This window comes from Mobula hypostoma, chromosome 22 (genome assembly GCF_963921235.1).
Source record: "Mobula hypostoma chromosome 22, sMobHyp1.1, whole genome shotgun sequence".
Lineage (NCBI taxonomy): Eukaryota > Metazoa > Chordata > Chondrichthyes > Myliobatiformes > Myliobatidae > Mobula > Mobula hypostoma.
The window spans coordinates 48,905,788-48,923,504 of NC_086118.1; the positions used below are offsets into that span (position 1 = coordinate 48,905,788).

At 41.0% G+C, this 17,717-nt stretch overlaps 1 protein-coding gene across 10 annotated transcripts in view; it reads left to right on the forward strand.

The window, feature by feature from the left end:
- Positions 1-17,717, forward strand: part of LOC134336376 (endonuclease V-like) — a 150,829-nt gene that overhangs the window by 17,136 nt on the left and 115,976 nt on the right. For all 10 annotated transcript variants that reach the window (XR_010015783.1, XM_063030526.1, XM_063030523.1 and 7 more), the window contains exons 3-5: positions 489-623; positions 3,252-3,291; positions 6,682-6,794. Coding sequence is in view for 9 of the 10 variants with exons in the window: in XM_063030526.1 (XP_062886596.1) it covers positions 489-623; positions 3,252-3,291; positions 6,682-6,794 (288 nt within the window). In the remaining variant the exon portion in view is untranslated. The remainder of the gene's footprint in view (positions 1-488; positions 624-3,251; positions 3,292-6,681; positions 6,795-17,717) is intronic.

Here is a 17,717-nt window from a genome sequence, read left to right on the forward strand (position 1 = left end):
GCTTGGCAGAGATGGTGCTCAGTACTCAGTGTCGGAGGGCTAGTCGGAGGTTTGAAGTTTTCGGACAGACTGAGAGTTGGCTGTGGTCAGGTGCTTCCAGGGTGCTGCATCGGCAAGTTTGTGGTGCTGGAGGTTCATGGCAGGGAGAGTTTCTCCCTTCTACTGTCTGCGTGAGATGATGGGCTATCGGGACTTTGAGACTTTTTTTACCGTGCCCATGGTCTTCTCTTTATCAAATTACGGTATTGCTTTGTACTGTTGTAACTATATGTTGTAATTATGTGGTTTTTGTCAGTTTTAGTCTTGGTCTGTCCTGTGTTTCTGTGATATCATACTGGAGGAACATTGTATCATTTCTTAATGCATGCATTTCTAAATGACAATAAATGAGGACTGAGTGTCCTCATAATCTAATCTAAAAAAAATTTATTCAAACATTCAATATTCATTGTTGTCATTTCAAGTTTGTTTTTCTTTGTACTGCTCAGGTAGTCTATGAAGAGTGCCAAATGGTTTGTCTGACTGCCCCTTATATCCCTGGCTTTTTGGCTTTTCGGGAGACACCTTTCTTGGAAGAAGCTGTGAAAAGACTGCAGCACAAAGATCCGAGCCTTCTCCCTCAGGTAAAATCAGCTTGTTAGAAATGTGATCCTTGATCGAACTGCTTGAAGCAGATCCCCTCAACACAATAGTTCCAAAATAGCAAAGTTATATAATTTCCTTTTTAAAACAACTGCTGCATTTAATGCTTCTCAGAGTGGTAACCACAATCAGAATAGAATTTCTAAAGCATTAAACCAACCCAATTTTAATAATTTTACTTTGAATCACATACAAGTTACAAAAGATTTAAAATAGCTAACAGTCTTACCTTTACCTTTTGAAATCCATTGGGAAAGTCATTTTGATAGCTATTGTTTACACTGCCACTTACTAGATTTCACTAATTTGATATTGTCCTTACAAAATGGCACATCATATTATAATTAAAAGTTGAGTTTAGAGAATTCCTAGCAAATGGTAAAATTTGAAAGCTATCTCTGTTTGCATTTTAAAAGCAGTTTCGATTTCAAAATTAATTTCAAAGTAAATGTATTACCAAAGTACAAATATGTGCTTTATACAGAGGCTTCACGGTAACATAGCAGATTGCCTAACATTATTACAGAGTCAACGGCCAGGGTTCAGTTACTGCCGCTGTTTGCAAGGAGTTTGTACGTTCTCCCCATTGACTGCATGGGTATCCTCCGGGTGCTCCAGTTCCCTCCCACGTTCCGAAGACTTACAGGTTATTAGGTGATTTGGTCACATGGGTGCAATTGGGTGGTGCAGAAATTTGGGCTGGAGGGGTCTATTACCATGCTGTATCTCTAATTTAAATATCAAATTACGTTACCATATACTACCTAGAGATTCATTTTCTTGCAGATGTTTACAGGGAAATAAAGAAATACTAGAATTTATTTAAAAATTGTACATAAGCAAAAACTGACAAACAACCAACATGCAATAGAAGACAAATCATGCAAAAAAAGTAAATAAATAATACTGAGAACACGAGTTGCAGAGTCCCTGAGAGTGAGTCTGTAGGTGGAGAAGTCAGTTCAGTGTTGAGGTGAGCGAAGTTACAATGGTACAGGTCCTTAATTGGGCAAGGATTCCTTAGGAGTTCGCGAAGATTCGACATGACATCTAAAACTTTGACAAACTTCTATAGATGTGTGTTGCAGTGTATTGACTGACTGCATCACAGCCTGGTATGGAAACACTGATGCCCTTGAACAGAAAATCCTACAAATAGTAGTGGATACAGCCCAGTCCATGATGGGTAAAGCCATCCCCACCACTGAGCACATCTCTACGAAGCATTGTCTCAGGAATACAGCATCCGTCATCAGGGACCCCCACCACACAGGACACGCTTCTTCTTGCCATCTGCAAAAAGGTACAGGAGCCTCAAGATGCAGACCACCAGGTTCAGGAACAGTCATTATCCCCCAACCATCAGGCTCTTGAACCAAAGGGGATAACTTCAGTTGCCCTATCAATGAAATGTTCCTACAACCTATGGACTCACTCTCAAGGACTTTTCATCTCATGTCTTCAATATTTATTTATTATTATTATTTCTATCTATTTGTGTTTGCAGTTTGTTGTCTTTTGCACTCTGGATTGAACACCCATGTCGGTACCATCTTTCATTGATTCTATTATGGTTAGTATTCTATTTTGGATTTATTACGTATGCTCACAAGAAAGTGAATCTCAGGATTGTACATGGTGACATATATATCTATATACTTTGATAATAAATTTGTTTTGAACTTTCAGCATAGATTGGGGGCATGCAGGATGCATCAAGCTAAAGCTGCTTCTATTTTAACTTGCTGGAAGGAAATGGACTCATCAGCAATTAAATGATCAAAGGGATTACATTAAAATGAAATTCTGAGATCAGCTTTAACTGTAAGGAAAAAAATTTTTAGAAAAAGAAAACTGAATTGGAAAGCATTGGATCATTGAAGAGTTATTGTAACATGTAGTGGCTCAAGAATGTCATGTACGCCCTGAAATTGGGATAGTGCCTTAAAATCTCCAGAAGTATATGCCATAATTAATACAAAATATAAAGCAGAATTATGTTTCAAAGTCTCTTTCAACTGATGCTCCGCTGTTCTCATTCTATTTTTTGATGTGGATGTTTTATGATGCTGTTTGAAGTTGTAAAAAATGATTTGTGACAGGTTGTTATTGATTACCTGACAAGACCTGAAGGTTTACTGTATCCATTGAAGAGGGCCCACACTATTAACAAGCTACTTTTATTAGTGTATCTCACGGGAACATTAATATTGCATACATTACTATATAGTCACAAAGATTTCCTTTCATGGTTCAAAAAACAATGTGGGATTCTGGAAGTATTCAGCAAGTCGGGTAGCATTTGTCAAGTGAGGAACAGGTATTATTTCAGGTCAATTACATTCAATAATGTTTAATAAAGTTCTCATTTGTGATCAAATGATTTTAGAAAAGAAAATGTTTTATAGTGGCAATTAAAGAGAGAAATGAACTGTTTAAAATGACTAATAGTAGATGAAATGTGCAGCATGAATTCTGGTAACTTTTCAGTATACTTTTATGCTAATTTTGTTTCTAACTTTTTTTCTTGTAGATCTTTTAACAGATATTAATATAAAACTGCAGAAGTGCCCGATAATTATATTTAATCTACATTATTAATATTCCAGGTCATTTTTGCAGATGGAAATGGAATATTACATCACAGAGGTACGTTCACTTCTTAGTTCTTATTTATTTGCAATCTATTGTACAATAATTCATGATAGCTACAACTTTAGCTCTTTAGTGATTAGAAGCCTATTTTTATTTTAAACAAATTTAAGCACTAACTTTTACTTCACACAGGCAGTTGGTTGATTTTAAAAATGAACATGCTAGAACCTGTCGCACTCAAGTGTATCTAAAGTATGAAGTATTAGTACATTAATTAAAAAATTAATAAAATATTTTTGCCTAGCTCATTTACCTGCTTTCATTAGCTGCTGCATACTGGTATTCAATCAATTTCAGTGGGTTTTTTAAAAATTTTAAATAATCACTAATCTATCCCAGGAAACTGAGGGAAGAAAGGGAGGAAATTGCCGGGGACTTAACAGAGATCTTTCTGTCCTCTTCACAATGAGCAAGGTACCAGAAAACCAGAGAACAGCCAATTTTGTTCCTGTATTTAAGCAGGGCAATAGGGACGAACCAGAAACTATAAGCTAGAGAGCTTAAATCTGTGGTAAGTGAGGTTCTTAGGGACAAAAATTACAAGCATTTGAAAAGATTTGGACTTTTTACGGGCTGGTTGTGTGAAAGGTGAGGGTCAGAGAACCTCAGCCCTCCCTGCATACACAGCAAAATCGCTATGGCAAGACATGCCTCGCCCTATCAGAGATATTCCCTTTGCCCAATCCATCCTTCTCCCATGCTCTCTGCAACTGAATTAGTTTTGTTTTAAGCAACACACATCAAAGTTGCTGGTGGAACGCAGCAGGCCAGGCAGCATCTCTAGGAAGAGGTACAGTCGACGTTTTGGGCCGAGACCCTTCGTCAGGACTAACTGAAGGAAGAGCTAGTAAGGGATTTGAAAGTGGGAGGGGGAGGGGGGGATCCGAAATGATAGGAGAAGACAGAAGGGGGAGGGATGGAGCCAAGAGCTGGACAGGTGATTGGCAAAAGGGATATGAGAGGATCATGGTTTTACTTTCAGTTCTGAGGAAAGGTCTTCGACCTTAAACGTTACCAGTGTGTAGATCGTATTGCCGTCCACTGAATGACTCGATTAGGTTTAATGAACATACATGATCAGCGTAGTTTCTCCTTTTTAAACATTATTAACATTAAAATTCCAGTTGCAAGCTGTTTCAATGCCCAAGTTTTCTTAAATTCAATTCAATTTCAGGTAGTGGATCTCCATAGGACTGCTAAGATTTACTGTTACTTTGAACAGTCAGTGAACAGTTTTGAAGGATTGTTTTCTCCCCCACATAAAGTGATTGTACTTGGAAATGAAAAATGCGTGTGGATTTTCATCTGCTTGCAAAAGTCAGAACCACTCTGCATTTCTATAACACTGTTTTGATTGAAAATGGAAGGTCATAGCGACCCTCCCTGCTGCTGTGTGCATCCACTCACCTTAAATACTTACTTAAGACATCACCCCTACTGGGGCATAGGCCGCAGACAGCAGCTTGCCAGAGTCCTCTGTCCTGGCCCAATCTTTCAAGTTGTCTCCAGGCCGTAGCCCATCGAAGTTCCTTCCTCCCCCCAGGGATGAGGTCTTCCTCACTTCTGTTGGCATTTTAGTGGCTCTGGGTTTTTAATGGATGTGCTTGCTAATCCCACGGCTGATTCTCCGATGGCAGTTACCTTAAACACAAAAAAAACCAACTTTACTTGTCCTCTTCTTCCTCTTAATGAAATGAGTCATTTTAATATTCTGATCAAGACTTAGAATGGCACGATTTGCTGATCACTATTGGCAACTTGGAGACACATTGATAGCATTTTGGTACCATTGGGGAAAGACAGTGTGAACTAAACGATGCAAAAATGGGTGCAGCTGATATGGATGTACATAATTCTTTAGTGAGGATAGAATAATGGGAAGATTGTTTAAAAACCCCTTAGGATCCTGTGGGATTAAATAGATGCACAATAAGCCTCTCTTGGCTTTGTATGCTAAGTTTTTTGTTCAAATCCCAGATGGAATATAGCATTCCATTCTAAACACTGCAGATTAGGATGAGCAGCAAAGAAGATTTATCAGAACTGTAGCAGGGAGTTAGGATGTCATCAGTATGGGGGAACCGCAGTTCTCCTTTGAGCAGAGAGGCTGAAGGTGGAACTTATCAAAAGTGTTCAATGTGTGAAGGATTGTGTTAGTGAACAAAATGAAAGTTTCTCCAGAGGTCGCATGGTCAGGAACTAGACACAGTTTGAGGAAAAGGGGCCAAATGGCAAGAACAAGACACAGATTTAAGGAAAAGGACAAATTGGGCAGGAACTAGACACGGATTTAAGGAAAAGGTACAAAATGGGCAGGAACTAGACATGGATTTAAGGAAAAGAGGCAAAAAGCATGCGTCGTTCCTCTGTTTTGTTTTAAAAGCTGAGAAGCAATGCATGAAATCATGCTGGAAGAAGATTCAGTGGGGCATTGGAGAAAGACTTCAAGGAAATACTTAATATGGGGCGGGGAGGGTGAAATATATTGTATATCTCTTTCAAAGAACTTGTACTGAATCAGAATCAGATTGATTATCGTAAAATTGGTTGTTTTGCGTCAACGTTACAGTGCAATATATCATAATTGCTATAAATTACATCAAGAATATATGCAAAAATATATAGTGCAAAAAGAGAGGAAAATAGGTTGTGTTTATGGGTTGAATGTCCATTTAGGAATCGTATGGTAGAGGGAAAGAAGCTGTTCCTGAATTGTTGAGTGTCTTCAGGCTTCTGTAACAACGCGAATAGGGCATGTCCTGAGTAATGGCGATCCTTAATGATAGATGCCATCTTTCTGCAGCACTGCTCCTTGAAGATGTCTTGGGTACTACGGAGGCTAGTACTCAAGATGCAGCTGACTACTTTTACAACTTTCTGTAGCTTCTTTCAGTCCTGTGCAGTAGCCATCTCTTACCAGATGGTGACGCAGTCAGTCAGGATGCTCTCCACGGTATATCTGCAGAAGTTTTCGAGTGTTTTAGGTGACAGCCCAAATCTCCTCAACTCCTAATGAAATAACTCCAAATGGTTAATATGCTAACCATGTATAAATGTAGGTCCACTTACTTCCTTAAGCCTACACTGGGGCATTGGCCGCTAACAGCAGCTCACCAGTGCCCTCTGTCCTGGGCCAGTCTTTCAAGTTGTCCCCAGGTGTAGCCCACTGAAGACCCCTCCTCGTCCAGGGATGAGGTCTTTGGAGCTTCTGTTGGTGTTACTGTAGCTTTGGGTTTTTACGGGAGAGGGCTGCTAGCCCCATGACTAACCGTCCTCCTTTTGCAGCCGGGCTTGGGACCATTCATGGCAGAGTTAATTATTCTTGAACATACAATTGAAACAAAAAGTTATGTTATTTGTTACCTTTTTGTTATTGAATAACAGAATTTGGTGTTGCCTGTCATTTGGGTGTCCTGGTAGACTTGCCCTGTATTGGAGTTGCTAAAAACCTCCTGCATGTGGACGGCTTGGAAGCAAAGGACCTGCTGAAAGAAAAGGTAATGGTGAACTATCTGACGCACACCTTTGTAATTGGCATTGAAATATAACATGAATCAACTTGTTATAGCTCTTGAAGTTGGATATCTTAAAACCATCCATTCAGGAATTTCAATTTGAATTCAATCTGACTCCAGCATTTTTTATAGATGCAGAAGCTGTGCAAAAGAAAGTAGTTCTTTGAAAAGTGTGACAGCGTTGATATCCGTAAGGAACAATAAATCCAAATACTGAAGGAAGGATTTTGGCACCAACATTAATAATATAATCATTCTGCATTTTTTTTTCAGTTTGTTCCAAGAATATAACAAATGAAGAAATCTTCTAGCATTCTTCATACCACGCCTGTGGTCTGAAAACTACAGAAATAAAGTCATATTTTCTCACACAAGGTTCAGATTACATTGCTGCAAGGGCATTTCCTCGCTTCTCGATACTAACTACAATTTGGGTTCACATTTCAGCATTGGCTGTGACTCAAAAACTAAACTTCCTCATTTGAAACACCTGCCTGTGTTTCAAGTGTTATCTGTTGGTACCTTATCCCCAAATAGAACTGCTAAGTATATTGGAACAGATGTTTTAATTTGTCCTTATTAGGCTATAAAATTAACCATTTTATATATATATTCACTGTTAACCAGTTATATTTGGGAATTTGATAGTCAGGTGTAGATTAACCCTCTAAGTTCAAGAGTTTGAGTTTGAGTTTGAGTTTGAGTTTGAGTTTGAGTTTGAGTTTGAGTTTGAGTTCAGGTGGATAGGGTAGTTAAGAAAGCTTATGGGGTGTTAGCTTTCATAAATCGAGGGATAGAGTTTAAGAGTCGCAATGTAATGATGCAGCTCGATAAAACTCTGGTTAGAACACGCTTGGAGTACTGCGTCCAGTTCTGGTCACCTCACTATAGAAGGATGTGGAAGCATTGGAAAGGGTACAGAGGAGATTTACCAGGATGCTGCCTGGTTTAGAGAGTATGAATTATGATCAGAGATTAAGGGAGCTAGGGCTTTACTCTTTGGACAGAAGGAGGATGAGAGGAGACATGATAGAGGTGTACAAGATAATAAGAGGAATAGATAGAGTGGATAGCCAGCACCTCTTCCCCAGGGCACCACTGCTCAATACAAGAGGACATGGCTTTAAGGTAAGGGGTGAAAAGTTCAAGGGGGATATTAGATATTAGAGGAAGGTTTTTTACTCAGAGACTGGTTGGTGCGTGGAATGCACTGCCTGAGTCAGTGGTGGAGGCAGATACACTAGTGAAATTTAAGAGACTACTAGACAGGTATATGGAGGAATTTAAGGTGGGGGCTTATATGGGAGGCAGGGTTTGAGGATCGGCACAACATTGTGGGCCGAAGGGCCTGTACTGTGCTGTACTGTTCTATGTTAAGAGCTGTGAGGTAATGTCGCAGCACTATAAAACCCTATTTAGACCACACTCTGAACACTGTGTTCAGCTCTGATTGTTTTATTGTAGGAAGCATGTGGAAGCGTTAGAGAGTGCACAGAGGAGATTTGCCAGGTTTCTGCATGGATTAGAGGGCATGTCTTACGAAGATAGATTGAGCGAGCTAGGGCTTTTCTCTTTGGAGCGAAGGAGGAAGAGAGGAGGCATGATTGAGATGTATAAGATGACAAGAGGTATAAATTGAGTGGATAGCCAGAGACATCTTCCCAGGGTGGAAATGGCGAATACAAGAGGGCAACACACATCAAAGTTGCTGGTGAATGCAGCAGGCCAGGCAGCATCTATAGGAAGAGGTACAGTCGACGTTTTGGGCCGAGACCCTTCGTCGAGACTAACTGAAAGAAGAGCTAGTAATACAAGAGGGCATCATTTTAAGGTGAGTGGAGAAAAGTATAGGGAGGATGTCAGAAGTAAGTTCTTTACACAGAGAGTGGTGGGTGCATAGAGGCAGATATATTAGGGGTTTTTAAACAATCTTTTAGATATGCATATGGATGTTAGAAAAATAGAGGGCTATGCAGGAGGGAAGGGCTAGATTGATCTTAGAGCAGGTTAAAAGGTCAGCATAATATCATGGGCCAAAGGGCCTGTACTGTGCTGTAGCATTCTATGTTCTAAGACAGGACTTCCTCACAAGGATGACAGTCCCTGCGTGGCAATTGAACAGTCAGCTATGATTGTTTGTGACCAGGCTGGAAGTGCCAGTGAAAGAATCCCGTTCAGTGCTTTATGCAGCAAATTCCTGATGGTTTCTGATCAGTGACAACTGGAAGTCTGTAGGAAACTGGTTCTAGGTATGAATACCTGGTGTCAAATATTAAACACGTGAACATACTGATGTTCTTATTGTTAGGACTCTAGATATTATACTAGATTGTAATAGCAGGATGCAATAGCATATTTTGACAATAAAAGCCTGGGGCTGAATTTTCACTCTCAATGCCTGTAGATGGGAATTGAAAAGAGAACTTAGTGTGAAGTGAGAGAAGGAATGTTCATTGTGCTGCATTTGGGATTTCTTTTTGACAATGTAAGAATGTAGCTTAAGAATCATTTACACAAGAAATTCTGCAGATGTTAGAAGTCTTGAGCTAGGTTCTGATAAAGGGTCTCAGCCCAAAACATCGACTATTTATTTCTCCCTGTACACGCAGCCTGATTTGCTGAGTTTCTCCGGCATTTTGTGTGTATTGCTTAAAAATCATAAGTGTGGAGTTGAACTCTGGGGGGGTGGAAACAGCTCATCAGCCACTGAGTTATCACTTGCCTACCTACTGACTGGAACAGCAAACAGATTCTGGGGGGTGGGGGTGGAGGTGGAGGTGGAGGGGGGTGCATTCAAGAAGTTTGCTGTCACAGGGCCAGTTGAGGATGAATATCCAGATCCTAAAAAGTGAATAAATAAATTTTAAAACATTTAGTGTAGATTCCTTCATGTGGTCGGGATGTGATGGATATAATCATAAAAAGTGAATCAAGTTCAAGTTTAATTGGTCATTCAACCATATGCATGAATACAGCCAAATTAATCAGTATTCTTCTGGGACCAAGATGCAAAACATTGTACTAACAGTCATACACAGCACAAGGCACAAATAATTACAATAGCAGTAAAACATACAGACACACAAAAATTAATATAGCCCAGTTCCCTGAGTATCATGGCCTGTAGATTGATGGTGCTTGGGATGATTGTCCTGGAGCCACATTTCTGCAAAACAAATACACATCAGTTCCTTATCACGGGCTAGTGCAACTGTACTCTAGCTTGTCTTCCACCAAGTGAACAGTGGAGGGCAGCACTGAACTGAGGGGCCAGCCCCCAACTCAGCCCCAACACCTGCCACACCACACTGCCTCCATGGCATCGGCACCTGGTCCATGTAACTAAGGCCACGCAGCTCCCCCACCATTGGTCTCGCCAATGAGCCAGTGAACTGGACTTATAACCATATAGCCATATAACAATTTCAGCACGGAAACAGGCCATCTCAGCCCTTCTAGTTGGTGCCAAATGCCTACCCTCACCTAGTCCCATTTACCTGCACTCAGCCCATAACCCTCCATTCCTTTCCTGTCCATATACCTATCTAATTTTTTTTTTAATGACAAAATTGAACCTGCCTCTACCACTTCTACTGGAAGCTCATTCCACACAGCTACCACTCTCTGAGTAAAGAAGTACCCCCTCCTGTTACCCATAAACTTTTGCTCCTTAATTCTCAACTCATGTCCTCTTGTTTGAATCTCCCCTACTCTCAATGGAAAAAGCCTATTCACGTCAACTCTGTCTATCCCCACTCATAATTTTAAGTACCTCTATCGTGCCCCCTCAACCTTCTACACTCCAAAGAATAAAGACCCAACTTGTTCAACCTTTCTCTGTAACTTAGATGATGAAACCCAGGTAATTTCTAATAAATCTTCTCTGTACTCTCTCTATTTTGTTGACATCATTCTTATAATTTGATGACCAAAACTGTACACAATACTCAAAAGTTGGCCTCACCAATGCCTTGTACAATTTTAACATTACATCCCAACTCCTATACTCAATGCTCTGATTTATAAAGGCCAGCATACCAAAAGCTTTCTTCACCACCCTATCCACATGAGATTCCACCTTTAGGGAACTATGCACCATTATTCCCAGATACCTCTGTTCTACTGCATTCCTCAATGCCCTACCATTTACCATGTATGTCCTATTTTGATTAGTCCTACCAAAATGTAGCACCTCACACTTATCAGCATAAAACTCCATCTGCCATCTTTCAGCCCACTCTTCTAACTGGCCCAAATCTCTCTGCAAGGTTTGAAAACCTACTTTATTATCCACAACGCCACATATCTTAGTATCATCTGCAGGATTCTGCATTACCAATGTTCAACAGGGCCTTTTGACCACAAGAAAAACATCCAAGACAATCATTTGCACCATCTGTTGGATCGCACATCACCTCTGACACCCTCCACCTTGAGTGGCTGTAACAGGCGGCAGCATGGCACACAACAAGTCCAGCTCCACTGCCATCGAGCAACTTGCTGATGGGGTAGATCTGCTGAGCTTGATGTTCTTAATATACAGCAGTGTTTTGCAATTGTAAAAAAGATGAGTGATTACACCTTTGTTTGAAATAAAAACTTGATGTTTAGGGGAATCCAGCATTCATAATCATTCTCCAGAAGAGAAAAGGGACTTTGAAAAGATGACAGTGAGGTAAAGTTCAATGAGGTTCAGTGAATCTTGGTTCTTTGGAAACCACATCAGCCAATTTAGGTAACATTGCAGTGCTGGGGTGGAGATACAGTGGCATGCAAAAGTTTGGGCAACCCTGGTCAAAATTTCTGTTACTGTGAATAGCTAAGCAAGTAAAAGATGAACTGATTTCCAAAAGGCATAAAGTTAAAGATGACACATTTCTTTAATATTTTAAGCAAGAAAACTTTTTTATTTCCATCCTTTACAGTTTCAAAATAACAAAAAAGGAAAAGGGTCCGAAGCAAAAGTTTGGGCACCCTGCATAGTCAGTAAACAACAGGACTTCTGCAGATGCTGGAAATTCAAGCAACACACATCAAAGTTGCTGGTGAATGCAGCAGGCCAGGCAGCATCTCTAGGAAGAGGTACAGTGGACGTTTCAGACCAAGACGAAGGATCTCGGCCTGAAACGTCGACTGTACCTCTTCCTAGAGATGCTGCCTGGCCTGCTGTGTTCACCAGCAACTTTGATGTGTGTTGCCTGCATAGTCAGTACTTAGTAACACCCCTTTTGGCAAGTATCACAGTTTGTAAATGCTTTCTGTAGCCAGTATCATGTACCCCATGACGGGTTAAAGAACCAGCAGAAATGGAAAACACTTTGGAGTCCAGTATTGCTATTAACTAATAATATTTATTAGTAACTATGCAATACAGTAATATAAATGTAGATAAATCAAACAGGTTAGCAATGATTATATATAAGTAAGTATATCAGTAAGTGTGGAAATATATATGAAAAACCAAGCTTTTTAAAGTCCAGGGGTAAAAAGATACAGTCTTACGATGATGAGTAAAGTTCAGTTCAGTCCGTGGTTTTGAGTTGAGTAGTGATGGAGAGAGAGAGAGGGAGAGACATTTGAGTCTTCAGGTGAGCTGACGCCATCGATTTTCCCGTTGTCCTCCAAAATCCTTTAAAAGTCACCGACTGTGACCACAATAAAGGGGACCGTTCTTCTGTGGTGGAATCATCAACCCAGGCAAAGGTTGGACACATGGATAACTCCCCATCGGTCACTCCTTTTTCTCACTGCAAGAGCCACTGATCGATCCGCCTGGTTGATCCTCCAAAAACCCACTTTTTCTGTGGGCACAACAAAGCTCATTAGTGTCCCAAAAACATGTGCTTGAGGTCTATCATCTGACCTCCTATTTATCTCACTGTACTGAGTACCAACTGCCATTCAAATAACTCCTCCTTCATTTGTCTGTGTAAGAAATGTACAAACAGGCAAATGTCCTTGGAGAAAGTATAAACATACTCCAGAGAAACTATAACATTGATTGTCCATCAAATAACACCGCCCTCGATCACCATAGCGACTTGCGAGCTGCTTGGTGCTGTCTCTCTCTCTAACTCAGCAGAAATCCGAAAGTTATTCTCATGCCTTAAAGTGACAGTCCAAAAGTTAGTCTTCGTCTCTGTCTCTCTTTTCAAAACAACATGTTGGTGTTAAATAACTCTCTCTCTCTCTTTTCAAAAACACAGTTCATAAGGGGTAATTCAGGACCCTGTCACACCAGCTAAGAGCCTTTCAATTCTTGTTTGGGAGATTTTCGCCCATTCTTCTGCAAAAGGCTTCTAAGTTCTTTGAGATTCTTGGGCCATCTTGCATGAACTGCTCTTTTGAGGTCTATCCACAGATTCTCGATGATGTTTAGGTCAGGGGACTGTGAGGGCCATGGCAGAACCTTCAGTTTGCGGCTCTTGAGGTAGTCCATTGTGGATTTTGAGGTGTGCTTAGGATCATTATCCTGTTGTAGAAGCCATCCTCTTTTCACCTTCAGCTTTTTTACAGATGGTGTGATGTTTGCTTCCAGAATTTGCTGGTATTTAATTGAATTCATTCTTCCCTCTACTAGTAAATGTTCCCCTTGCCACTGGCTTGCAACACAAGCCCAAAGCATGATCGATCCACCTCTGTGCTTAACAGTTGGAGAGGGGTTCTTCTCATGAAATTCTGCACCCTTTTTTCTCCAAACATACCTTTGCTCATTGTGGCCAAAAAGTTCTATTTTGACTTCATCAGTCCACAGGACTTGTTTCCAGAATGCATCAGGCTTGGTTAGATGTTCCTTTGAACCTTTTGAATAGAACTTTTTGGCCGCAATGAGCAAAGGTATGTTTGGAGAAAAAAGGGTGCAAAATTTCATGAAAAGAACACCTCTCCAACTGTTAAGCACGGGGGCAGATCGATCATGCTTTGGGCTTGTGTTGCAGCCAGTGGCATGGGGAACATTTCACTGGTAAAGGGAAGAATGAATTCAATTAAATACCGGCAAATTCTGGAAGCAAACATCACACCGTTTGCAAAAAAGCTGAAGATGAAAAGAGGATGGCTTCTACAACAGGATAATGATCCTGAACACACCTCAAAATCCATATTGGACTACCTAAAGAGGCGCAAGATGAAGGTTTCGCCATGGCCCTCACAGTCCCCCGACCTAAATATCATCGAGAATCTATGGATAGACCTCAAAAGAGCAGTGCATGCAAGACGGCCCAAGAATCTCACAGAACTAGAAGCCTTTTGCAAGGAAGAATGGTGGAAAATCCCCCAAACAAGAATTGAAAGACTCTTAGCTGGCTACAGAAAGCGTTTACAAGCTGTGATACTTGCCAAAGGGGGTGTTACTAAGTACTGACCATGCAGGGTGCCCAAACTTTTGCCTCAGGCCCTTTTCCTTTTTTGTTATTTTGAAACTGTAAAAGATGGAAACAAAAAAGTAATCTTGCTTAAAATATTAAAGAAATGTGTCATCTTTAACTTTATGCCTTTTGGAAATCAGGTCATCTTTTATTCACTTAGCTATCCACAGTAACAGAAATTTTGACTGGGGTGCCCAAACTTTTGCATACCACTGTATGTCTCTACCGTCTCTACCAAAGAAGGTGTAAGGCACTTCTTCCCTCCGCTAGCCTACAGGTCACCCTTAGATCAGGGTCATGTGAAGCCATGGGAACAGATGGTGGATGGTCGTATGACCAGCTGATGCATATCAGAGGCAGACAATCTCTGAAGAGTATTAATAACAGCTGGGGTCACCTGTCTCGTAAAAAGACACTGCCCAGAAGAAGGCAATGGCAAACCACTTCTGTAGGAAAACTTGCCAAGAACAATCATGGTCACAGAAACCATGATCGCCCACGTCAAGCGACCCGGCACATAATGACGATGATGTAGCTCTAAAAAAAAACTCTGGTTAGACCACACGTGGAGTATTGTATTCAGTTCTGGCCCCTTCATTATAGGAAGGATGTGGAAGATTTGGAAAGGGGTCAGAGGAGATTTACCAGCATGCTGCCTGGATTGGAGAGCATGCTTTAGGGGATAGGTTGAGCAAGCTAGAGCTTTTCTCTTTGGAGTGAAGGAGGATGAAAGGTGACTTGATAGTGGTGTACAAGATGATAAGTGGCAAAGTGGACAGCCAGAAACCTTTTTCCTAGAGTGGAAATGGCTAATATAGTAAGGTATGATGTTAAGGTAATTAGAGGGAAGTATAGGGGGAATGTCACAGGTTTTTTTTTACACAAAGTGTGGTGGGTGCATGGATCGCTCTGCCAGGGGTGGTGGTAGAGGCAAATGCATTAAGGACATTTAAGAGATTCTTAGAAAGAAAAATGGAGGGCTATGGGGGAGGGTAGGGCTAGATTGATCTTACTAAAGGGTCAGCACAGCATTGTGGGCTGAATGGCCTCTACTGCTCTATGTTCAATTTGTGTAGAGCAACTGCTCAACTGTAGCTTGAACATATAAACTTCTGTATTCTCAGAGGTGATTGTGCTACCAGTAGGTCTGACACCATTTTTGTCTCACCGAAATGCCAATTGCAACAGTTTAAATACATTGTTTGATTAGATTAAGTAATTGAGAATTAAGGCTGATTTATACTTGTGTGTACAAGCTTACGCCGTAGCCTATGCAGGTGGGCTACGCCGTTGTGAGCATTTATACTTGTGCGTTGCTCTGCAATTCACCGCCAAAACGATAGTTGGCGGTGGGGTTTCTATGCCACTGTGTTGAGTTTTTTCACGTTGAAACTCAACACGAAGAAACTCAAACTTCAAACAACGGTGACTGAAGCTGAAGGAGGGTGAATTTTCTGTGCTTGTCCGGCCACTGAGAGACATGGACAAGGAAATACATTCCAAATATTTTCGGATGTTGGCAGGTAGATTTGACGATTTAGTTTATCGTCTCCAACCATTTATTTTGCATCAGTGTACGCACAGTATACTCAGAGACTGGCAATCACCATTCGAGTTTTAGCTTCAGGTGGAAGTCAGCAGGCTGTAGCAGCTGGCTACAAACTGGCGTCAAGTACAGGGTCCTCCATAATTTCGGAGGTCTGTAAAGCTTTATGGAAAGCATTGCAGCCAGAGTTCCTTCCCTGCCCTTCAGTCGCCCAACGGGAGCTATTGCAGCGTAGGAGGAAATGCGATGCTCCCAAGCGGACCAATCACACTTGTTGAGGTCTGCGTTGCCGCGACATGTAGTTACATTTTGGGAGAGGTGCGTGTTAGGCTACAATGTAGGGTTCGGTGTAGAGTACAGCGTAGGTACACAGCTACGCCGTACTTACGGCGTACATTTGACGCAGAAGTATAAATCAGCCTTTAATAGGTGTTTTCTCCAGAATGTATTTCCAATGTTGCTTCGCATCATTTCTTTTGAGAACCCAAGATAAAACTGTACCAACCTGTGCAATCAAACCCAATGTTTAATCTACAATACCATGAATGCTCAGCCAAGCTGGATTGCTCTCTTACATTCTAAGTGAGAACTGCAGAGCTCCATCCATTAGATTTTGACATGCACTGTTTTCTCAGGGAACAGTCTACCCGTCCATAATTCTAAGGAATCTTAGCAAGACCACCCACTGAACACTGACAAAAATCTTGAGCAATTCACGAGTGTTGGTGCGTGGCCAAGTGGTTAAGGTGTTTGTCTAGTGATTCAAAGGTCGCTAGTTCGAGCCTTGGCTGAGGCAGCGTGTGTGTCCTTGAGCAAGGCACTTAACCACACATTGCTCTGCGATGACACTGGTGCCAAGCTGTATGGGTCCTAATGCCTTTCCCTTGGACAACATTGATGGCATGGAGAGGGGAGACTTGCAGCATGGGCAACTGCTGGTCTTCCATACAACCTTGCCCAGGCCTGCGCCCTGGAAACCTTCCAAGGCGCAAATCCATGGTCTCATGAGACTAACAGATGCCTACAATTCACAAGACTGTAACTGGTCGCTAAAACTGGGGGACAATGTCAGTAAAGAGTGATAAAATGTTACTTTGCATCTGAACAGAGGAAATGCGTGAAGGTGAGCTACAGTCTGAGATCAGATTCCATGACTCTGAGGAAAATCTGGGCACCATCTGCATGATACAAAAATATTCAGAAACGGATTAGACTTTATATTTATAAATAAATATATATGAGAAATCAGTGAGTTTTACAGGATCTTGTGAAACTCTATCTGGAATATTTTATTCTTCATTAGGGATTCCTTCCTTTGGCAAGTGACAAATGTAACACAAATCATTGAAGAAATATGAGGCAGCATCCATAGAAACAGCAGCCAGATTAGTTTGTTGGCAGATCTAGACAATGTGAAAGGACTTGCTGTGGTGGAGCATTTGCACATCTAAATTTTGATAAAATAAGGAAACGTTGGCTCAAGAAGGAGTCTTTTTCATCCCATTTTCTTTTAAATGAATATGGCTGTGAAGGACTGGAGAAAGTCTTATGTTAAATTCTTCAGAAGGTTCTTGATAGGGTCCCACTTTGAAGATCAGTGGTTGAGTTAGAATCTGCAACCAAACACAATATTACCTACATCTCCGTCCACAGGCAGTGACCTGTATTATTTCTAACATAGTTCTTTAACGTTTTCAGCATGTTGCCGATTTTGCTTTGAGCTTATAGCTCTTAGCCACATTGAGTTATAATTACCCCACCTCCTGGACTTGCTGCCAGCAGTCCATGCCGCCATCTTTAATCTGGACAGATCCAAACAGTTAAAGCCATTCCTGTGGAGTCGGGCAGTGAGCTGTAATAAAATATTGGCCATAGCAATGCTTCTGATGCTCAGATCCTTAATATCTTTCAATGTTGCTTCAAAAACTCATTAAGACAAAAGCATGTTTAAATTTTAAAAATGATTTTAAAAGTTGTATTTTCTATAAGTAC